This window comes from Ochlerotatus camptorhynchus, unplaced genomic scaffold (genome assembly GCF_037179485.1).
Source record: "Ochlerotatus camptorhynchus isolate MF236.1 unplaced genomic scaffold, CSIRO-AGI_Acam_v1.1 ptg000099l, whole genome shotgun sequence".
Lineage (NCBI taxonomy): Eukaryota > Metazoa > Arthropoda > Insecta > Diptera > Culicidae > Ochlerotatus > Ochlerotatus camptorhynchus.
The window spans coordinates 1708512-1733167 of NW_027040589.1; the positions used below are offsets into that span (position 1 = coordinate 1708512).

A 24656-nucleotide genomic window follows, 5' to 3' on the forward strand; every position below is an offset into this window, starting at 1 on the left:
GAAAATTTTCCAAATGGAACACAGCCTAAGTAGAGATTACAATGGAATAGCTGTTGCCAATTGCTGAATTCATAAAATTCGAGGAATCTTAGTGGAACTCAGCGAAATTCAGGCTATGTTCCATTTGGAAAATTTCCACTTAAATTTGACACTTCGAAAATAAATTAAGATGTTCGAAAATCCCTCTGTTGTTGATCATCCGATTTTCGAGGTGGTGTTTGTCAAAATTGATTCCTGTCAGAAATAAGTCTGGTACAATAGCTGGTTTATTTGAAAAATTTCCATCTGTCAAATTTAAGTGAAAATTCACCAGATGAAACACAGTCTAAGGTTGTGAACTATTTGCCGAGTTAAATTTAACTCGTGGTTAAAAGTGACACTTCGAAAGTTATTTTCTATGTTCGAAAATCCTTGTGCTGTCGATCGAGCGGTTTTCGAGAAGAACTTAGTCAAGGTTGTCAAAATCTAACTTCTTGTCTGTCAGAAGTAACCACGATAACTTTCCAGTTCTCAAACTTTTACCAAAAGTTAAAATAATCCGTCAAATGGTTCAGAGCCTAAGGCTGTAATCCATTTGGTGAATTTTCACTTAAATTTGACAGATGGAAAATTTTCAAATAAACCAGACTTATTTCTGACAGACCAGGAATCAATTTTGACAAATACCTTCTTGAAAATTGGATGATTAACAGCAGAGGGATTTTCGAACATTATAATTTATTTTCGAAGTGTCAAATGTAAGTGAAAATTCACCAAATGGAACACAGCCTAAGGCTGTGAAACATTTGCCGAATTAAACTTAGCTCGTGGTTAAAAGTGACATTTCGAAAGATATTTTCTCTGTTCGAAAATCCCTGTGCTGTCGATCGACCGGTTTTCGAGAAGAACTTAGTCAAGGTTGTCAAAATCTAACTTCTCGTCTGTCAGAAGTAACCACGATAACTTTCCAGTTGTCAAACTTTTACCAAAAGTTAAAATAATCCGCCAAATGGTTCAGAGCCTAAGGCTGTGTTCCATTTGGTGAATTTTCACTTTAATTTGACAGATGGAAAATTTTCAAATAAACCTGCTATTGTACCAGACCTATTTCTGACAGACCAGGAATCAATTTTGACAAACACCTTCTCGAAAATCGGATGATCAACAACAGAAGGATTTTCAAACATCAGAATTTATTTTCGAAGTGTCAAATGTAAGTGAAAATTCACCAAATGAAACACAGCCTAAGGCTGTGAACCATTTGCCGAGTTAAATTTAACTCGTGGTTAAAAGTGACATTTCGAAAATTATTTTCTGTGTTTGATAATCCCTGTGCTGTCGATCGACCGGTTATCGAGAAGAACTTAGGCTGTGTTCCATTTGGAAAAATTTCACATAAATGACACTTCGAAAATAAATTAAAATGTTCGAAAATCACTCTGTTGTTGATCGGCTGATTTTCTAAGGCTGTGAACCATTTGCCGAGTTAAATTTAACTCGTGGTTAAAAGTGACATTTCGAAAGTTATTTTCTATGTTCGAAAATCCCCGTGCTGTCGATCGACCGGTTTTTGAGCCACAGTTGTCAAAATTTAACTTCTTGTCTGTCAGAAATAACCATGCTCGGATAGCAGGGTTAATCGATAACTTTCCATCTGTCAAATTTTAACCAAAAGTTAAAATAATCCACCAAATGGTTCAGAGCCTAAAAAGCGTCTGTCAAAATTAATTTCTTGTCCGTCAGAAATAAATCTGCTGGAATTGCACGCTATTTTAAAACTACCCAAATTTGGGTAGAATATACTCAGATCAGTCAAAACTGAACCTACCCAAAAATGGGTTAACATGCATTTACCCAAATCTGGGTAAACGAACCTGCGACACAAATTGGGTAACGGTTACTCAGATGTTGAAATTTGATAAAAGGGTAAACTTTACCCATTTTAATAGAAATTAGATGGCATGACCGCTGCAATAGCTCTATCAAACATAACCTCACCTGACTAGCTCCTCTAGCCTGTTATTGATTGTTGATGTCGTATTGTCGGAATAATATAAAATACGGAATACGACATTGAAATATCCAAAAATGAGCCTTCCAAATAAACGAACTAGTTATAAAATCCCCAAAAACGATACCGTTACAAATGCTAACCATTTATTGAGATTCGATTTTAGTAGAGATCTATAAATTAGGAACTACAACAAAGATTTGGCATCGAGAAAAGCGTCACAGAATATCTCGATAACCTAGCATTAGGAAAATGTTCAAAGTCCAGAAACTAACAATATACTTACTAACTTAAGCTGCTGGTAGCATTCGCCATGAAACAGTTACATATATGTACATTTTTTTTTTTTTGTTTATTAATTTATTTGATAAGGCTCAACCGAATTAACTTTACAGAGCCGAGGATTCTTGGTCACAATACAATTCATTTTACAACCATAGTCAAAAGGTACAACACAATAAACACTTTATCTTCCGCTATCCAAAAAGCCTCCTCCAGAACTGGAGCCGCTTCCAGTAGTTTCATTGTATGGCAAATTGTTGTGCGCCAACGAGGGTCAGAGCGCGTCCATTGCAGCAATGGATGCAAAACGTGGTCAGCACTCACACACTCATCACGAAACGGTTGCTTTCCAAAGTCGACGACGCATCGACCGAAAGAACTGCTGATGAAGAACAATGAGGAGGACCACACAATGGTTGCTGCCGAGAAAACAGACGATCGCGTAGCACACATCTGGGTAGATTCTACTCGTCAGAACAAAATTAGTTTACCCAGATTTTGACAACTCCTTACTGGATACTAGAATGGGTGCCATGTACCCAGTCACTGGGTAGATTCAGAATAGCGTGTGAACTATTTGCCGAGTTAAATTTAAAGGCCCAAGCGCAATGACAGCGGAAGAGGAACGGCAGCGGCAGCGGAAAAGCCCGATCTGAGTAAGCCTACTTGTCGGATTGAAAACTAGTTAGAACCAAATCGACTTCGGTTAGGCATCTTGATGTCATTTGTGACAACTGTCAAACTTTTCGTTTCCGTTCCGCTTCCGTCCATATTGCGTTTGGGCCTTAACTCGTGGTTAAAAGTGACATTTCGAAAGTTATTTTCTATGTTCGAAAATCCCTGCTCTGTCGCTCGACCGGTTTTCGAGCCACGTTTGTCAAAATTTAATTTCTTGTCTGTCAGAAATAACCATGCTCGGACAGCAGGGTGAATCGATAACTTTCCATCTGTCAAATTTTAACCAAAAGTTAAAATAATCCACCAAATCAAGACCAACAATTGAAATGGCCTTAACTCCATATTGTAAACAAGCCTTGTAAAGCCATTTTCTCGCGAACCGAAACCTTCATTCGTAAACCTAAACCACAATCGGGTAGAGGAGAATTTTCCCTACTTGTTCATTATGTTGGTTTGCCTTTGCGGTTCGCGAGAAAATGGCCTTACAAGGTTTGTTTACAAAATGGAGTTAAGGCCATTTCAATAGTTGGTCTTGAAATGGTTCAGAGCCTTAGCCAAGGTTGTTCTTGTTTGTCAGAAGGGTCAGCAGTAACCACGCTCGGATAGCAGGGTTAATCGATACCTCTAGACTAACAAATTGAAATAGGCGGAATAACCAAACGTAAAAAATGGCTTTAAACACAAAATTCTAGAGGTTCAAAACACTCCCACGCAAACCAACAATGCCATGCGATAAAGGAAGTTTGCTCTACCAGATGACGGTGTTAGATTGCTTGGTTGTGCTTTGATTCTCGAGGAATTTGCGGTTAAAGCTATTGCTACTAAGTTACTTTCCATCGGTCAAATTTTAACCAAAAGTTAAAATAATCCACCAAATAGTTCAGAGCCTAAGTAGAGATTACAATGGAGAAGTTGTTAATGAGTGCCGAATTCGTACAATTCAAGAAATCTTAGTGAAATTCAGTGCAATCCACGGTACCGCAGGGAGCGAACCAACGATCAGTGTTTGATTAAATTAAGGGCATTTAGCGAAGTTTGACATAACTTAATAGAATGCCATAGGCGTAGTTTTAGGGGGGGAGGGGTAATTAACAATATGCTGCCTGTAACTATGCGCCCCGTTTAGCTCGATCTGCCGTTCAACGATCCGCATCGGCGGCACTTTAATATTAATGCACTGTTACGACTGTAGCGATCGTTCCGTCCATCTATTCAGTTTCAAAAGCAAAGTTCATAAATTTTAAGCTCAGGTTTTTTTTACGAGCATGATTTTGAAAAATCAACAAGAAATTCCATCGCAACACGACTCCTCGATTTGATCACGCACCGCCGCTTCGCAGTTATTGCCTTAATTCCACGTAGCAAAGCAAGCGTGCGATTGTGTAGTCAGCTGATTTTCGCACACTCTTCATAGAGGTTGCCCCCTTACCCCTCTCCCGGCCCCACCAACGGCAGCAAAAAAGAGATAAACTTCACGATCCGGCTAGACAGTCCACTTCTTGGCAGTTCGCTCCCACAGAAAAGTGAAAATGTGCAAAAAATTACGCCAAAATCCATCCACACCCAGTGAACCTCTCTCACACACACACACAGAGAGAGAGAGAGAAAAAGAGGTAGACCCCAGCACCACCAATTCGGGGGTCTCTTTCGCTTTTGTTCGTTTTCCTCTCGACTCGCCTTCGTCGTAGTCTGCTTTCGATTTTCTTTTTCCCCCGCCTGCTAGCTTAGAGCTGGCCTGGGCGGCGATCGAAATGCGGAAGAGGAAACCTTATTATTCAAAGCGGTTCCTATTGACTGCAACAGGGTCGAATCGATTCTACTCGGGTCACTGTGATCTGCCATTTTGATGGCACTGAAAGACGTGGGAAACTCGGCGACCCGGGATTACTATGATTAGCGGAGCAGCGAAAGTGATAATAGGCTTTCCGGAACAGTCGATCGCGTTGTTTACAAACAGTATACGGGTTTTTCAAATTCCAATTCCAACATGGCGCAGCTGAAGGTGCAAACGGAAATCAATTAAAGCTGTAACTTAAATAAACTGCAAAAGCCCCGGAGCAAAGACCACAAAAAAAAATAAGGTTTTACGGCTAGCTGAACTGGTTTCATAACCTCACTTCTTGACGGTGATCTAGGCACGTTTTTCGTCCGTCACCGTCGCCGAGGAATGAGGTTATCTAAACTTGATTTACTTTGGATCAGCGACGGTGTGGCATAGTTTTTGACGTTTCTCCGTCTCGTTCGCCACTTTTAAGTTGAGTTGCGGTTATGGAATTATGATTGAAATAAAAAAAAACCGTTGCTGATTGAAGTCACGTAATCGTGCTGCCGGAGCCGAGCGCACGCGATGGATCGCGATGGAAATTTGGGGGGTTTTTTGTCAATAATTGACGAGACACGCTCATCATTGGCAGAATGATCAAGTAGGTGGCGGAACGAGACAAGAGCAGTCTTCCAATTAGGCTTTCTCGCTTTCGGGGAACCGTCGCCGTAGTTGTCGTCATGCCACAACCTTGGTTGATTGCAGTCGCCGTTGTTCAAGGCGGAAGCTTCAAGTTCTGGGAGAAAGGGGAAACCGGCGGGGTTCGTATGGCTTCAAGTGGGTGTGCAAAATTGTGCAGCTCAATGAAAGCGAAAGGGTGGTAAGGATGATGATGAGCAAGAGGAGCTCTCTAGGTGGATGAAGTCTCTTGTTCTCCAACACCTACTTCAGTGTCATCCCTGCGATTTGCACGCCAGCTTGGGTTTTGTTCTTTTTCTAAAGGTTCCATGCACAGGACGATGAGAGTAACATTTTATCTCTGTGACTCATTACACGTGTGAATACCGTGAAGGAGAGGGTTCTTACCCGGGAAACGACAAACCGACAGGCTGGGATGGGTGGGACGCCATTAGTGTCGTCTGGCCCGTTGGTAATCATTTCTTATCAACATCGGAGTTGCAACGGGTCTTTAAAGATCATCAAAGCAGGCAATCTGAAATTGGGATTATGGAAATTTCCAAAACACCGTGATTCATTTCAGTCACCTTGATCTGTCAAAATGCACTCTGACTGCAAAATACACATTTCCCACTGATTTTTACCCAACAGTAGAATATTTGCTAAACAGAATTCCTTTTGTCTCCTTTCAGGTATGCAAACATCCTACTAACGATGATCAGCCTCTTCCCACTAACGTAAGTCAATTGGTTATTAATAATTATCAATGTTTTAAAGTTTATGTTTTGCTGTCCAGCATGATCTGTTTGTTTATATTTCAGTAGATTTTCAGTGTTTTCTAAATTTGCTTCGGAATTTTCAGCTTTAAAGCAATCCGAAAAGTTTCTATCGATAAGGATGTCCCTCACCGCTCGGGAAAATCTATTCACATTTTTTTTTGGTGACGAAAATTATGCACACCAGAAAGAAAGAAGAAGATGATGAAAAATCAAGATTCAAAGCAAAAGAGGCATGTCACCAATCCAGCCATTGATATTACTCAAGCGAACGAAAGCGACGTCAAAGCGAAATCGGCTTTGACTTTTAAGTACAAACCGGGGACAAGTGCCACACCTCCGAAAAATAAAAAAAAAAACATGTTCCATTTTTCACTCTTTTTGTTCCACATACTCATCCGGAATCCTCTTGTCGGCGGCAACGCAGCTACTTCTGTTGCTTTCGAATAAAAAGGGGGGAAAACTCGTCGGTCCGTCCGTCCAACCAACCGCCCGCCCGCAACTCGCCCCTCATATATTATAGATGCGCAGAGCGTAGGCTCTGCACTTGAGACACATTTAACTACAAGGCTGGAGCTGGACTTCAGGGATGTTTAATCAGCAACTCCTGCTCCGTTACTCCGGCCGGCGTTCCGGTAAACAATAGACAGGTCGACGGAAAGACGACGAAGGAATAGAAAAAAAAAACCGAAGGATTTACGAAGCGAACAGAGTTGACTGCTAGACTGCTGAATTGTTGGCAAAAGCTGTGAGTTTTCGGGCTTGGGATTGAAAGCGCGGGGGGGGGGGAGGATTACTTTGGCAGTAGGCCTTACACACTAGACACTAGAAGAGGACAAGAACTGCAGAGAATGGCTAGGCAATTATGCGTTCTGAATGGAAGCCGTTTTTTTTTCAAGACTGCGAGTTCTTCAGCTTCACTCAGACAGAACAGGCGGAAGGGGAGGGGGGACAAACATTCCTTTGGACAGACGGCGATGGTGACGGAAATGGACTGCTCCGGCATGGAGTGAGGATTTATGCAACTTGCATGATTTTCCAATCTAAAAAGAGATTTTTTTTCGGATCTTAAAGCCACCTGGTGAGGGAATTTTGAATTCTGATTTTTCGGAAAATTGTTCAATTTTGTCGAACACACGAACTCGTACTTTCATTGTGATTGTGATTTTTGAGACAAATAAGTCTGAATTTTAATCTTGTATTCGGATGGATATTAACCTAGAATCTGGAATAAGCATTTCGATTCTGCTTTGAAATTTTAATTGATTTTGAGATCTTTTGGCTTTAAATTTGGATTCAAACAAAGACAACATATCAAAAATACTGGCAACTCGGTCAGTTTTAATCAAAGCTTGTTACATTAGGATATTTAAATTATATGTTTTGCATTTGGATTTGTACTCAGGGTACAAAAAAACCAAATTAGCTTAAGCGCAAATAACAGTGTAGCCATTCGTGCATCACCCCTCGGGAATTTTCCGAAAACGGAATGAGCGAATCTGACATTCAGAATGACACTTTCGTTCTCCTCTTTACAATGGCGATTTTTTGCATGCTGTATGGAGTTGTCAAAAAATTAGTAAACTGGTTTTGCTCCTATGAGTGGAAACTACCCACATTCTGGGTAAATGGTTCTGATATCAATTTAATAATGGCGAACTTTGAAGTTGTGAGCAGCCGATTTTTGTGCAGTCTGAAACTTGTTTTTAGATGTGAAGCAGTGAAAATGAATAGCTACTTAAAAGCCTGGATGGCGAAAGCTATCACCAGCTAGTTGAAGAGGAATACAACTCTAACAAATAGGTTGGTATCAATAAATACAGAATTATCATTTGCATATTTTTTTTAATACTGTTCCTGGACGAAATAATTTATATATAAAGCATCAATGGGGCATGCATTCGTTTCGTTCATTCGAAATGGGTAAGGAAATTGACAAATGTCATCATCTGAGTAACCGTTACCTAGTTTCCTCCATAAGCACGTTTACTCAAATTTGAGTAAAAGCATGTTTACTCATTTTTGGGTAACTTCCCTTTTGATGAAATTTCGGATTTCGGTTCCACCCAATTGCTCCTTTTTGTCGAACACAGGAACTTGTACTTTCATTTTTACTTTGATAGTTGCCATGCATCTTGATAGAGCTGTAATTTTTGCGTATCCTAAGTTCACATAATTTAAAAATCCCAATGCAACAAGTTTTAATTAAAACTGACCGAGTTGCCAGTATTTTTGATATGTTGTCTTTGTTTCTCAATCTAAATTCAAAGCCAAAAGTTCTCAATCAATTAAAATTTCTGAGCAGAATCGAAATCCTCATCTCAAATTCTACGTTAATATCCAACGGAATTCGGAAGATTACAATTCAGATCCACCTTTAAAAGCTTATGTCTAGGTAGAGCTGAAATTAGGGCGTAACAGCTTTTGTAAACAATGACTTCTCTCGATGATTTCTCGAAACTCAAGGCACGCCCACTCAATCCAACATAACCAACTGGAAGGAGAAGTCTTCTCCTACCCGATGGGGACGTTGATTTGAGTGAGCGAGCCTTGGATTTCGAGAAATCATCAAGAGGAGTCAGTGTTTACAAAAGCTGTTACACCCTAATTCCAGCTCTATCTAGACATAAGCTTTTGAAGGTGGATCTGAATTTCAACCTTCCGAATTCGGTTGGATATTAATGTAGAATTTGAGATGAAGATTTCGATTCTGCTATGAAATTTTAAATAATTAAGACCTTTTGGTTTTGAATTTTGATTGAAACAAAGCCAACATATCAAAAATACTGGCGACTCGGTCGGTTTTTATTAAAACTTGTTGCATTAGGATATCTAAATTATGTGTTTTGTATATGGATTTGAGCTTAGGATACGAAAAAATTTTTTCTATTATAAAACACACGCAATGCAACCCAATTCGCCTGAGCGCAAATAACAGTGAAGCTGTTACTCTGCCTGCATCACCCCTTGGAAATTTGTCGAAAAAGGAATGAGCGCCCAATGCAGGACTGAAATTCAGAATGACAGCACACTTTCGTTCTACTCTTTTAAAGTACCACCAACGTAGAGGGCACCACGCAAGTTCGAGAGGAAACGTCAACCAAACCGTTTGTTTACATCAGAAGATGGATTTTTCCCAACCCAATTAAAGCATTTTCCATTGCCAATTTCCATCAGTAATTATCCATTTTTCTCAACAAAAATATTCCTGAACACCAGTAGAATCCTTGCAAAAATGATACAGAATTAAATTTTTCAACTATAGATCAAGTTTTCGAGCATCTCAGATGAATCAATTTATCAGGAAAAGTGAAAAAGTGTTCCGCTTCCAATGTCTAACAGCGAAAATTTCTGCTCACAACACTCTTTTTGACGTTCTCATGTTCACCACCAGAGGTTGAATCGATCGCTTAGTTTCTATTAAAAAGGCATGTGAAACCGAACTTTTTGTCAGTGCGAACCTGAACCTGAGGTAGGTTTTAAAAACAAACGATAAGTGCGTTGAAACCGCAGCACCAACAGAGTAATTATTGTGCCGTAGGGGGCCTTTGTTGCCACGATCTTCTCAAAGACACTGGTTCGGACACTACTGGTCCGTCGGAGGCGGATTAAAGGCAGCATCGGAGTCAAATGGGCTTGATCGAATCCTGACAGCGGATAACCGGCACGAGGAAAACTAAGAACAACTCAGCGGTGGAAATTCGGCGGATTCCGAATGTAGAAAGTAACTACGAAGCACAGTTGGGAATTGGAGTGCTCCGTCGTCGAGAACGAAGGTTTCTAGTTAAGGCGAAGACAAGAGATAGGTCACTCAGCACACTGTGCCAAAAACACAGTAAGGCAGACCATGACATACTCATTGGCACTATTTGGCACCCATGATACATAATTTTTATGATCTCTAAAGTAACTGGCATCGCTGCACTATTTCTGCGCCTCCGCAGATGCGGATGTGTCAAAATTTGAGTTTTGAGACAAACAATTTTTAGGATCCAGATAATTTCGCCGGAGCCTACAACTCACCATTACTGCCGCAACCAGAGCAACGAAAGATGCCGACATCGCAACGACGATCGGGTGGTTCGTTCCCCTGGCACACTTTAGTCACTGTTGTTGCTGCTGTCGCCTCTGACGGTTAGTTTTGCTCGGCCACCAACGCAACTGCTGCTACTGAACGGATCGTGCTGAAGTGTTCCTTCCGGTCGTTCCATCACCCGGTCATCAGCAGCAGCGCCACCATCGCCATCATCATCCTTATCGTCAGCATCACCATCCAACTCCACCAGCAGTTTCTCACTATCTTCTGGAAGCGATAAAGCTTCTTCTGTTGATTGTTGGCCAATACCTAAGAGGAAGAGGAGACAACTGGCTTCTTACTCTTTTATCTCTATCTATATCAATCTCTATTTCTATCTTACTCACTTCAAATCGGCCAATCACGAGCTGGTTCGCGTTTGACAGAAAAGTGGTTCGTTTTCGCCCCCGTATTGTCTCCTCTTCTCTTAGGCCAATCCGATCGCCATCGACTAGACTGATGCACGTTCCGTATAAAGAGCCTAAATTTATAAAGAGGCGACATGTCAAAATTGGAACAATCGATTGTCTGTCAAAGTCATAGGAAAAGTCATTCCAATCGAGCAGAAGACCTGTCAAATGGATAAGATGTCGTCTCTTTATAAATTCAGGCTCTTTAGTTCCGTACGGTACCCTCAGATACAGACTAGTAGCTCTTTACTCCTATGAGAAAATCCGTAAGCAAACGTCAGACTGTACGTGAAACATGGCGGACTTTATACTATCCTTTCACTCCACCGAAAATTCCCATTAGGAACTGTCTAAGTTTGCTGGAAGATCAAATTTTTTGACGGCAATGTTGATTTCTCTGCCGGAGATATCGTCAAACCAAGCTCATCATCGTGCGACAGAGGACAAAATTAAAGAACCTGAATTTATAAAGAGACGACATCTTATCCATTTGACAGGTCTTCTGCTCGATTGGAATTACTTTTCCTATGACTTTGACAGACAATCGATTGGATCGATTGTTCCAATTTTGACATGTCGCCTCTTTATAAATTTAGGCTCTTTAGACAAAATGTGTCGTCGTCCAGCATCTCGTCGGGATCCATGAACGAATCATCTGTGTGGACATGCTCATCGTCATCTTCACCATCGACATCATCCACCATCGAAAGGGTGTGCGGCGACGTGGACAGTCCCGTCTGGCAATCGCATCTACGTAGCACTTCTACGGATTGGTTTCGTACGGCTAGCAGGGACCAATTTTGGCAAAATTGAACTGTGACAAATTGATTTCCTGCATCATCCATTCCATCTCCAATAGCGCACCATCCAATCCGAGCTTTGGGATTCTTGACCAACAGCCGAGCCAACAGCTAAAGAAACAAGTACTCCAATTCTTCGCAGGATTTCCTCGACGTAAACGAATGGGTTCCCGAAGAAGATCAACACCTAAAGTGTCACACCGAGAGCCCACATTTCCAGTTCCGGGCCGGAGTAGCGGTTGCCTGCCCACACTTCCTGTACGAACGTCGCCGATTCGAACTCAATCAGCTTGATATGGAAATTGCGATCGATGATAACGTTCTCGTCTTTGATGTCCCGGTGCAAAATGTTCAACCCCATTAGCAATCTGTCGAAAGATCCAACAACCCAGCGTCTCCGTCACCACGGGTCTTCGAAGCCGTGGATTTCCATCAAAACCTGGAAGAACTTGTCGTTCTCGAACCAATCGAACATGTTGACAATGTTGACATGTGTCAACAGGTACACTTCCATTGGAATTTCCCGTTTCTTCTCGGCCTTATTCGAGCTTCTCCTTCAGTATGAACTTCGCTATCACCTAAGAGGAAGAGTTTCTTACTCTTTTATGACTTTCCAGAAGTTCGCTGTACTTTTCTGAAGTCCACAGAATTTCTAAAAGTTTTCAATCCACCCAGATGCTCACGGCTCTTCTCTTAAAATGTTTAGACTTTTCTGGACTTCCTGAAAGTTCCCACAAATTTTCCGGAATTAAAAGAAGTTCCAGGAGTTTTAACAATTTCCCGGAAGTTCTCGAATCTTTTTTAAAATTTCTGTGATTTACTTGTAGCTAATGGAACTGCTACAGTCTGTCACAGAGCTCCTGCAATTTTCCATATATTCATAGAACATCCCTGAATATCCTGCAAGTTTCCTGAAGCTCTCAGAATTTTCCGAGAATTACTGGACTTCCTCGAGTTTTTTGACTTCCTGGAAGTTCTTTGTACTTTTCTGAAGTTCTCAGAACTTCTAAAAGTTCCCACAATTTTCCTGAAGTAAAAGGAACTGGTTTGATGTTTTTCAACCTACCCGGATGCTCACGGAACTTCCCTTAAAATATTTAGACTCTCCAGAACTTTTCTGAACTTCCGAAAAGTTCCTACCATTTTCCGGAATTAAAAAAAGTTCCTGGAGTTGTAAAAATCTCCCAGAACTTTTCGAAACTTCTTCAAAATTTCTGTGATTTACCTGAAGCTAATCGAACTGATGCAGTCTGATATTGGATCTAAGGCAAAATCCTCAGACATCCTGCAATTTCCCAGATATTCATAGAATATCCCTGAATATCCTGGAATTTTCCTAAAGATCTCGGAAGTTTTCGTGATTTTTCTGGAGATCTTCCTCGAGATTTTCTTGAATTCCCGGAAGTTCATTGTACTTTTCTTAAGTCTTCGGAATTTCTAAAAGTTTCCAGAATTTTCTTGAAGTAAATGGAACTGCTTCGATCTTTTCGAACCTACCCAAATCCTCACGGATCTTCCAGAATTTTCCGCAATTAAAAGAAGTTCCAGGAGTTTCAACAATTTCCCAGAAGTTCTCGATTTGTTTTTAATTTTAGTGATTTACCTGCAGCTAATAGAATTGCTATAGTCTGTCACAGAGCTCCTGAAATTTTCCAGATATTACTAGATCATCCCTGAATATCCTGGAATTTTCCTGAAGTTCTCAGAATTTTCCGAGAATTACTGGACTTCCTCGAGTTTTTTGACCTCCTTGAAGTTGTTTGTACTTTTATGAAGATCTCAGAACTTCTAAAAGTTCCCACAATTTTCCTGAAGTAAAAGGAGCTGCGTTGATGTTTTTCAACCTACCCGAATGCTCACGGAACTTCCCTTAAAATATTTAGACTTTCCAGAACTTTTCTGGACTTCCGAAAAGTTCCTACCATTTTTCCAGAATTCAAAGAAGTTCCTGCAGTTTTAACAATTTCCCAGAAGTTTTCGAAACTGCTTTAAAATTTCTGTGATCTACCTGAAGCTAATAAAACTGATGCAGTCTGATATTGGATCTAAGGCAAAATCCTCAGACATCCTGCAATTTCCCAGATATTCATAGAACATCCCTGAATATCCTGGAATTTTCCTAAAGATCTCGGAAGTTTTCGTGATTTGTCTGGAGATCTTCCTCGAGATTTTCTCGAGATGGAACTTTCATTAACATATTTAGATTTTCCTAAACTTTTCTTAACTTCCCTGAAGTTCCCACAATTTTTCGGAATTCAAACAATTTCCCAGAAGTTCTGCAATTTCTCTGAAGCTAATGGAACTGTCCAAAGAATATCTGATCTTCCCTGAAGTCCTTGGAACTCCCCTAGAATTCTTGAAATTCTTCTGAAGCTCTTTATTAAACTTAATAGAACAGTCCAGAGAACCCCTTGCTTCCTCATAACCTGATAACCTCTGAACTTCGGTGAAGCTTTCACATCTCTGAAGTTTTCCGTACTAATTGAAAGTTTAGGAGCGTCTCCAAATTTCCCACTGTTTTCCTGCAATGGAACTGCAATCATCTACCCTGAAGTTTCCCCAACTCTAGAAACTGCCCTGCAACCTCTTTTAAAATGATCCCACACTTTCCTGATGTCCATGAAACTTTCTTGAAAATTCTCAAGAACTAATCAAGCAAATGGAACCAAATTTGGCATGTGGAGGTATAAGGAGATGGTCATAGGGAGTTGCCCCTTATATAAGAGGGGAGGGGCTTCGTACAATGTATGCTTTTTTTTAATCGGCGCATAAACTCAAGCGAATATTGAATCGCGAGCAAGGCCGGACACACTCAGCTAGTATTTTATAAAAGTACCCACTATTCTTCTGAAGTTAATTGAATTGCCATTAAGCTTCTAGACCTTGCTCAAAATCCCCTTAAATTCTCTTGAAGTTGTGAAAATTTTGTTGAAACTCGAGTAACTTTCCCCTAATCTGTGGACTTCCCCGAAGTTTTCGGTGCTTCCTTGAAGTTTCCTAAGTGTTCTGATGATCCGGAAATTATCCTGATATTCATATAAGTTCCCTGAAGATCCCGCAATGTCCTTGAAGTTTCCGGAACATTCCTGAAATTCTCTAAATATTCCATAACTCCTCGGAACGCCTTGAAAGTTTCTACAATTTTCCTGCTCTGAAGCAGAGTTGCGGCCTATCACAATCACGATCGTCAAACAGCTGATGGTAGTAACCAGGGCTGCCATCTGATCACTTAATGCGCGCAATGTACTGATTTTCTGAAATAAACATAGTGAGAACTAAGCAAACACAAAGTTTGCTTGTCGTTCACCCTGCGCAAGTGTAAAGCAGCGGAGAAGAGAATACAGGCAGACACACCCAGAAATAACGAAAGCTCAATGTGTAGCCATCGCTCCGACGGCTCCGACGCAAAGAGCGCCACTCAGTGTAGGGTTTCAAATGGGAAACACAGCAAAAAGACAAAATTCTTCTTCGTTATGTCCTTCTTCATCTCCTATACATGCAGTCGTGGTAAGCAAAATCTGCAAAGAATTCAAAGAAGACATTAGCGCTTGTTGTATTATATTCGCTCCCAGCGCCGCACGGAGCGTACCGCTCATTGTGTGGATCGCTTTCTCACAGATTAGTTGGAAAAGAGTGTGCGAAGTAAATGGGAGAACCACACACTCTTTGTCACACCAAGTTGCTTTGCTAACGCTCTGAGGTGGTTTCCAGCCCTGAATGTGCTCGTCGAAGCTCTCTCCATGACCATCCATCAAGTTGACGAAAGAAGTAAAAAGTAACTGGTGAATGTCATCTTCAATTGTGATCTGGTCACCAATCTGGTCATTCCCGACAATCATGACACTCATCTGTGCTCGTTTTGAAGCAGTTGCTGCTTTGCTTGCTTGCTTATGTGAGTGTGTTGGTGAGTGAGCTGAACAGCTTCCGTTGAATTTTGCCAGCTTTGTTTGTAACTCACACAGTCGCTCGTGCCGAGACGAACTTGGAATGCGTAGGCATTGTTCTTATTTGCTTCTGTCGTTTCGCTTTTTCTCATCATCGTACTGGCAGAAGTCTTCACTGTTTTCGTTGTGCTTTACATCATCCGCTAGCGAGTGTTACGTTTTGCCTGTGAGCAGCGACCAATACTGGCGATTGTTGTTTGCCATGGATCTAACACTCACTGCGTGACAAAACGTTCCGTCAGCGATAGTCGGTTGATGCGTTGACGAGTGTCGAGTGAGTGTCATGATAGTTTGCGTCACTGCTCTGAAGTTCTCTGTGGTCATCTTAGAAGTTCTCGAAACTTCCCTGAATGTAATGAAGCTTCCTAAACATCTATGGTCGCCTTTGAAATTGTCGATATTTTCTTTCGGAGATTTCAGAACTTATTAAAAATTCTCACAACTTTCTTGAAATTAATGGAATTGTTTAAACGCGAATTGTTCGAGAATCAAAACACATCCTTTGAGGGAATCCTTCGAATCATCACCAATCTCTCGCCAAATCTTCATCAAGTACACTGTTCTTCACCTGCGGAATGTCGTATGCTTTTCGAGATTGTTAAACTTCTTCAGACGTCCGCCTCATCTGGTCTGCTTCACCCAATCGTCTGTCCTACTCGCGCTTTCGCTGGCTATTCTGCAAACTGAGTACACTTTTTGCTTCCTCATCATCCTGTCCAATCATGCATCCTTGGCAATCTTCTCCGGGCTCAGCAATTCCAGTAGCCTCCGCGCTTTCTCCAGACGATCCGAATCTCGCAATTCCTCTGACAACACTCGATGTGCTGGGTCAGGAATACGTGGAACGCCGGTCGTGTTTGCGAAATATCCTCGAAAATCCTACGTAATCTACGGAACGGGTTCGACTAGTAGGAGTAAAAAATCGGTATACGCTGCTATTTTGATGGCCAAGATGGTGGATCTCAATCCAATATGGCGACTACGGATTTGCGAAAATGCTGCGGAAACCCTACAATATGAATAACTACGGTGCGGTCTCGACTATTAGAAGTCAAAAATCAATTTCCAGTGCTATTTTGATATTCAAGATGGTAGATCTCAATCCAACATGGCGACTTCTGATTTGCGGAAAATGCCGCACAATCCCTACAATAGGGGTATCAACGGGACGGGTTCGACTAGTTAAAATCAGAAATCGATATCCGGTTCTATTTTGATATCCAAGATGGCGAACCTCAGCCCAACATGCCGACATGAGTTTCCGATTTTAACTAGTCGAACCCGTCCCGTTGATACCCCTATTGTAGGGATTGTGCGGCATTTTCGCAAATCAGAAGTCGCCATGCCATGTTGGATTGAGATCTACCATCTTGAATATCAAAATAGCACTGGAAATCGATTTTTGACTTCTACTAGTCGAGACCGTACCGTAGATATTCATATTGTAGGGTTTCCGCAGCATTTTCGCAAACACGACCGGCGTCCCACGTATTCCTGACCCAGCACACTGAGTGTTGTCGGAGGAATTGCGAGATTTGGATCGTCTGGAGAAAGCGCGGAGGTTACTGGAATTGCAGAGCCAGGAGAAGATTGCCAAGGATGCATGATTGGACAGGATGATGAGGCAGCAAAAAGTGTTGACTTCCGATTTTCGAAAAAGTCTCGGAAACCCTACAATATGGGTATCTTAGGAACTAGCTCGACTAGTAGAAGTCCTTAATCGATATCCAGTGCTATTTCAATATTCAAGATGGCGTTTGTAGCTGGTTTCATTTGGATCTTTTGATTGCATTTGTGAGGGAGCTTTCAGGAATGAAAATATAATGGCAGGCAATGTCATTACGTTAACGAACGGTTGATGGAACCTTCGAAACGGAAGCATGCATTCAAGCGAGCACAAACAATAGCGTTACCCATCTATCCTGAAGGTTGGCAGCCCGCCGCCGGCTTCTAACCGACGTTCCAGTTACAGATACCGGCACCCAGCAGAAAGTTCTCATCGATTCGGCTCTGAATTATTTTTTTTTTAAAGACTCCGTCCAATGCAGTAATGCCGATAATTGCTCCAACAGATGTGGGATTTACAGACCCCCGGACGTCCAGCTAGCCTTTTCCCCTAATCTAATCTAATGTAATGCCAAGTGCGGCGGCGGCGGCGGCGTTGTGCTTCATTGCATACCGGCACATCGATCTCTTCCATGCGTGCGTGTTGCAATTTGTGTTGTTTGGATTGGCGAGGTGAACTTGGTATGCTATTTGAAATTTTGATGTTGATCACTGCGATGATGTTCCATGCTGTCTGTTAATTGCTTCTCGGTAATGAGTGTTCGAAAGCCGTAATTAGGGAAACGCTATGTTGGATGGGTGGGTGAAATCGGAGGGGGAGGAACTACCGATTTGTAACTGTGAAATTGTGCGTTGCGCTTTGAATGGTATCGGCGAGTCGGTGTTGATTTGGTTTTAAAATTTTCAAGTTCAAACAGTAAATATCCTGCTTTAAATCTAGGATAGAGGCACAACCCAAGTAACATGGCAAGCTTTATACAGGTTTTATAGCATTCTACAAGCCTAAATCATGGTCTACAGAACCCTTATAAAACCGAAATTGTTGCTTGGGAAGTCTAGATTCTGATACCTGATCCTAACTTAGACTCAAATCCAAATCCAAATCTAGATTAAGAAAATTGCAGATTAATGTCAGATCTGCATTCATATCCAGATTCAAGATTCTTCAGGAAGTTCAGATAGGTAGTCATATGGATGCTCAGTTGATGACGAATTCAGCCTTATGGTTGTCATCCGAAATTCGAAAGCATATTCATAAAGGGCTCGAACAATGAAATAATCATCTGAAGAATCGCGGATGTTTTCGTTCAGTGTACAATTCGACAGTGAACATGCATAAGGGCCTAACGGCAGTGATCGATCCTCTACGTCGATTTTCTCTTTCGGTAATGACTCGCTTGGTGTAAGATTTCTCGGTGCGTTTACTGCTGCTTTTGATAACCAATACAACCTGTTACAGCACTGTATTGGACCTCTAAAACTCAGAAAATTGTTTCCCTTAGCTGTAGCTTTTTTAAAGAGAAAATCCAACATCGCAGTTAAGCCCTTAGGAATACTCACTGTCGATATACGCTTTCCCTGTTGTATTATTTCTAGCGTTCAGAATCATAAGGGCCTAACTGCGATGATCGATTCTCTTCATCGATTTTCTCTTTTGATAATAACTCGGTTAGATTAGCATTTCTCGATACGTTTGATCTTGCTTTTGGCAGCTAATATAACCTTTCATTACACTGTATTTTGATAATATCGGAAATTTTTTTCACTGAACTGTGGTAACAACAATCAATACGAAACCATCGATTGGCTCACTACTTGACTAGCCCATTGGTCCCAAGCAAATCGATTAACGTACCCCATTCTAGTCGAAATTCTACTACTACACTATGTTTGTTTTAATTCGCTATGAAAGTTTGACAGATCAAATGAGGGGTTCGTGGATTTTCCTATGTTTCGAGAGGTGCATCGATTAGCTTGGGACCGAGGAGAGTACCATAGCTGAGCGAAAAAGTTGAGCACGTTTCTTCGAGACCTTCTGGTCTTAGAGTTACCTCTATGCCTCTATGGTGGTAATGCGAAGAGAAAATCGATGAAGAGAATCGATCAGCGCAGTTAGGCCCTTATGATTCTGAACGCTAGATTTGACATTTTTTTATAGAAAAAGTCGATCAAGAGTGCAAAATCATAAGGGCCTAACTGCGATGATCGATTCTCTTCATGACCATTTCCCTACGAATTCGCAAATCGGTTTAGTTCTGTATTTTTTGATTTGGTTGAAAATTTGCAGAAACGTTTCTTATGACTGACAGTGCCATTTTGCATCTTCATATCTCCATTTTGAATCCAGTCTTATTTTTGAAAAGGGCATATAGAAAAATATCAAGCTTATCTTCAGATTTTTTTACTCGAAAACTGTTTGCCCGATCGGTTTGGTGTCTTTGGAAATATTGGAGATAATGAATAAGACTATTTGAAAAAAAATATGCACTCTAAAAGAAGCTACCCAACTTTTTTTTTTTTAATTTCAAATAAAATCTTAAAAACATTTTTTTCAAAAAAGAATTTTTTGTATTTCTTTATTTGTTGATATGTTTAAGGGGACAAAAAATGCCATTTTTTGCATTATAGGTCAAGATGGAGAAATGATGGACAAAAAAGTTATGATTTAAAAAAAAATCAAGTTTCCTTAAAATTAATTAAAAACATCTATTTTCAAACTGCTACATCTCGAAAACGATGCGACTTAGATTTTTTTTAGGACGGGTAGAAGGACCAATGCTTTAGGCGACTGGTTCGGAATCACACCGACAGTTCGCTCACCTGGGGACGGGTAGAAGGACCAATGTTTCAGGCGGCTGGTTCAGAATCACATCGACAGTTCGCTCAACTTCGAACTCCGTTTCACATATGACTCCAAGGCAGGAGTTAGGCTTGACTTTGGAGTAAATGATGGACAGACCTCACACTTCTGGAGACTCCCCGATCAATGCTCGGTCTTCTCGGCCGAGACTGCAGCCCTTCATTACGCAGCTTCCCTACCATCCTCCTCTCCACTATGTGTACTAACCGGCTCTGCTAGCGCCCTCGCGGCACTGGAATCTGCCACCGCCCGCCACCCCTTGATTCAGGCCATACAAAACCACACCCCCTGGCTCCACTTTCATGTGGATACCGGGACACTGCAGAATTGCCGGAAACATAGAAGCAGACCACCTCGCAGCCACTCGCCAACACTTCGGACCTGAATAGATGGATCAAGTCAACCCTCAGGACGGCATGGGACCGCGAATGGTTCGCCAGGAGAGACCTCTTCATCCGGAAGACCAAAGGGATAACCCTTCCCTGGACGGATGTCCCAAGGTTTTACGAACAGAGACTCCTGTCCCGGTTAAGAACCGGCCACAGCCGCATCACCCCCAACATGGGGAGCAGCAGTTGCGGAAACTTCCGCCAAAGATGCGCCACCTGCAGAACAACAATGACGATCGAACACATACTAATAAACTGCCCTTGCTTCCACGGACCACGAGAACATCCAGAACGGCCCGGTAGCAGAGGTACAACTGATATGTTTCGCAAAGGAGGCCGGAATCTACAGGAGAGTTTGACCCATATATATTGTTACAGTAGGCCCGGCCTTCCCTGCCGGTAGCGGGTGCCAGGTCTCTTCTGGTAGTTTCTACCGGTGGGACTCTACTGGGGTCCTCAAAAAAAAAAAAAACAGAAAATACAAATGTAGTCACCTTTCAAATAGACCAATCTACATTGATCGATTCTCTTCATCGACTCTCTCGTTCGTTAATAACTCGGCTCTAAAAACAGCTATTCTTATCGTCCAATACGCTTAATAATACTTTCTTTTAACAGACTATGTAGACGTATTAGTCCCAAATAAATATACAGCCAAGTTATTAACGAAAGAGAGAGAGTCGATGAAGAGAATCGAACAATGTAAATTGGCCTATTTCAAAAGTGACGCGAGAATTAGTCCACGTCCGAGTTGTTGAGAAAATGTCAACTGCGTTTCTCAATCTATGGGTCCCGACCCACCGGTCGGTCACGAACCGTCCTTAAGCATTCGTTAAAGGTAGAGAATGTAGTGAAGCTTCCAAACTACCAAGGAACACTGAAATCAAAATGTAAACATTCAGTCAACCAGCGATCAATTTCAAAACACCACCAATTAAAGTGTACCGCTCAATGTTGAGGTAAGGCTCCCCTAATTACCGAGCATAACTCAATCTCCTCAAGATCACACAGCCAGCGCTTCGATCGCACGAACCTCCCCGACCCTGGATGCCCTTAGCCCCCCCCCCCCCCCCCACAACGTTGTTGCCTGCGCCGCGAGTTCGACCTTTTAATTAGAAGGCAATTCAGCTCATTTACAGTCATCGCAGTGCGGCGCGGCACGGCGGTTCAATTATGTCCATAATGAGAGCCACCACCACCATTGAGATCGCGATCGCCTGATCAATCATATCTGCACCTATGAAGCATAAACAAACATCGCCAGCACAACAAGTGAGCTCTTTGTTGATCTCCCGCTGAGATATCGCCAACGACCCAAATGATCTGTAAAAGGGTGTAAATGATCGCGCGTTTTACCAAATAGGGCCCACAATTAAGGCCACACCGACCGCGCGAACGGGTAACCAGCAGCGGGCAGAACCTACCTCTTTTTATCCGAAAGATATCCGGTTCTGAAAAAGTGCACAGTGCAGCCCAGCACATGATCGCTACCGGTTGGTGCATTTGTATGTGTGCATGCAATTCGCTCGCTCGCTTTGTGTTCCGATCGAAACGCAGCACGGTGCGCACAGCTGTGCACCCGGTGGTGATTGTGTGCACAAGTTGGCGACCACTTTGGAGGCTAATTAAATGTGATTAATTTCAGAGTGAAGGAGCTCCGACGAACGAACGAACGATCGAACGAAGGGCACAAAGACAGAAGGAGGCAACTCGGAGAAATGGGAATTTTCCATGATCGCTGGCTGCACAAAGAATATAGTTGGCTTGGCGGGTCTTTGTGTGGTTGATGGACACAAGCGAAAAGGTGATCGCAGCAGGCCGCTCTATTGACGACGGTGGTGGTTTAGCTTTCTCACACACGCACACGATGACCCCATTGCAGTAAACGGGAAATCCTGTATGATGAGTTGTCGACCGAACGGGAGTTCAAAGTTTAGTGTGCCTTCCTGTAATGAGCGCGGGGAATCGGCACCGTTGCATTTACATTGGAAAAGGTTAAACCGTTGCATAATTCCCTCGTCTATACCTTTATGTGAGCACGATGCAAAGCGCACATAATCCGGCCCATCTAGTTGCCGCTTGACGGACTTTTACTTTTTGCCATGGCCTACTAAGAGGCAGTCGAGTACGAGCAATAGCCACACGTCTTTGTATCTATACAAGAATGCTCGCGTACACTGCTCGTGGCTCGTGTCCGTGTTGCAAACTCGTTCCACCGCCCACTCACCTGGCTTGAATTCCAACAGCCAGTGAAGGGCACCCTTGCGTCTATCGCGCTCAAATCAAAAACCTAGCAACGTTGCGCGCGATTCGAGGTTATGCAAAAAATTGAAACCGTGGAAAAATCAACATCTAACTCCCAACGCCCAGGCACATGAACACGTGTAAAACAACTTACGCGCGCGGATTATGATTACGCGACGCGCCTCCCCCGTGCCACCCTGCTCCAATCAACAAGTTGCAACAACTTTCGAAAAACCGCCGCCGTAACTTGCTCAGAAATAATCAAGTTACAAAAGTGTGAGAAGCCCGGTCGCGCAACTCCTAATCACAGCAGCCAGTGCCAGGCAGAAAATGAAAGTCATAAATCTTAATCACCCAATAACTCCCCGGCGCGGGCTTGGGCAGGGGTATTCCGGTACTCCGGTTTTGAAAAACCGAAAACAAAAATTGACCCTTCTCGCCGCGAGCTCGCACTCTAATTTATGCGCACAGTTGACCTACTTCGATCTCCATAGGAGGTTAGTTAGTTCGGTCGGTAGAGTGGTACCTATGGCAACAGCAAAAATGAAAAGTGAGAGGGAACTCCAGCCCGTGCGAATGGGTGGGGCACAGAATTAAAACCAACAACGTCACCATTACGTCAAATTGCGACATACTGAGCGACCCTCGCGCAGATGATTTTTTTTTTTGAAACGGCGCGTGGATTGGAGGAAAAAACCGGATATTAATCATTGCTCACTTGATTCGGAAGGAAATCAGTCGCCTTTTTGCGGTTGGCGAAATTTGACAGTTGCAGCTTGCAGCCATTTGTCGGCATTGTGATGCAATGAAAGAGTGTCGTTAACATTTGTTGTTGTTTCCAGTATGATCACATTACATCTTATGTCATAAACAGCATATGTAAAATTTTTGCTGAATATTTACTGTGTAGTGTACCCCATATGACAAAAGTTCCGTCAATATTCCCATCAATATTTTGATGTCAATTGGCGTTGACGAGAGCTCTGTAACTCTTTACTCCTATGGAGAAATCTCATATGTAACTGTCATTCTGTGTGTGAAACATGGAGGAATTTTTCTTATTCTCTAACTCCAACGCAAAACCCCATAAGGAACTGCCAAAATGTGTGTGAAGAAACGTCACTTCGGGACTGGTGTCAAGGCGAATGTTTTCAAAAATATGTTCTGGGTGTCATCAATGCTATATTCATAGTCTGGCGGATAGAATCTCGGGAACCAATTGAGCTGTCAAATAGCGGAACCAATCGAGCACATCAGCTATACGCCTTTTTAATAGAAACTAAGTGATCGATTCAACCTCTGGTGGTGAATAAGAGAACTTCAAAAAGAGTGTTGTGAGCAGAAATTTCTGCCGTGAAACATAGGAAGCGGAACACTTTTTCACTATTCCTGATAAATTGATTCATCTGAGATGCTCCAAGAATTGATCATCAGTTGAAAAATTTAATCCTGTATCGTTTTTGCAAGGATCCTGCTGGTGTTCAGGAATATTTTTGTTGAAAAAAAATGGAAAATTAGAATAATGCCTTAGTGGTTATGGTCTTCCGGATTTCTTGTGCGCGAATAGTTGAGGTACAGATCTATGGAAAATCGTAAAATAAGACAATTGCTGATGGAAATTGGCAAGATGTTCAATGAAAAATGCTTTAATTTGCGTTGTGAAAAATCGTTATTCTGATGTAAACAAACGGTTTGGTTAACATTTTCTCTCAAACTCGCGTGGCGCACTCTACGTTGGTGGTGCATTAAAAAGGCCTATTGCGAACAAAATTTCGGAAACCGTTTTCTCGTAATTCAAGGCTCGCCCTCGGGCTCACTTAAGCAAACTAACACTATATTTAGGTTGGGGAAAGATTCTAAGTAACATTGATCGATTCTCTTCGTCGACTTTCTCTTTAGTTAATAACTTGAGCACATAACCGTTTCTAGTTGTGTTTGTCGTATTAGATGCTAGATAAAAGCTTCTTTTATCAATCTGTGTGCTGAAAATACCTGGGATTGTCTTTACATGGCCGTGGGGATACAAAGAGAAAGTCGACGAAGAGAATCTGTCAATGTTGCTTAGGACCTAATGCAATGTTCAGCTTGAATTGTTGTATTCGATGGAATACTCCGAGTCAAATCACAACCACCTTGACAAAAAATGCCAGACAAACTCGCGTAATATTTGAAAAGGGCCTATCCTCGTTGATCGATTCGCTT

General features: G+C 42.0%; 1 protein-coding gene across 2 annotated transcripts in view; it reads left to right on the forward strand.

The window, feature by feature from the left end:
- Glut4EF (Glucose transporter 4 enhancer factor) overlaps positions 1-24656 on the forward strand; it is a 258287-nt gene that overhangs the window by 73085 nt on the left and 160546 nt on the right. The window contains exon 2 of one of the 2 annotated variants that reach the window (XM_065219116.1): positions 6083-6127. The exons of the other annotated variant lie outside the window; for it this stretch is intronic. Within the exon in view, the coding sequence (XP_065075188.1) occupies positions 6083-6127 (45 nt within the window). The remainder of the gene's footprint in view (positions 1-6082; positions 6128-24656) is intronic. 2 annotated transcript variants of the gene reach the window in all.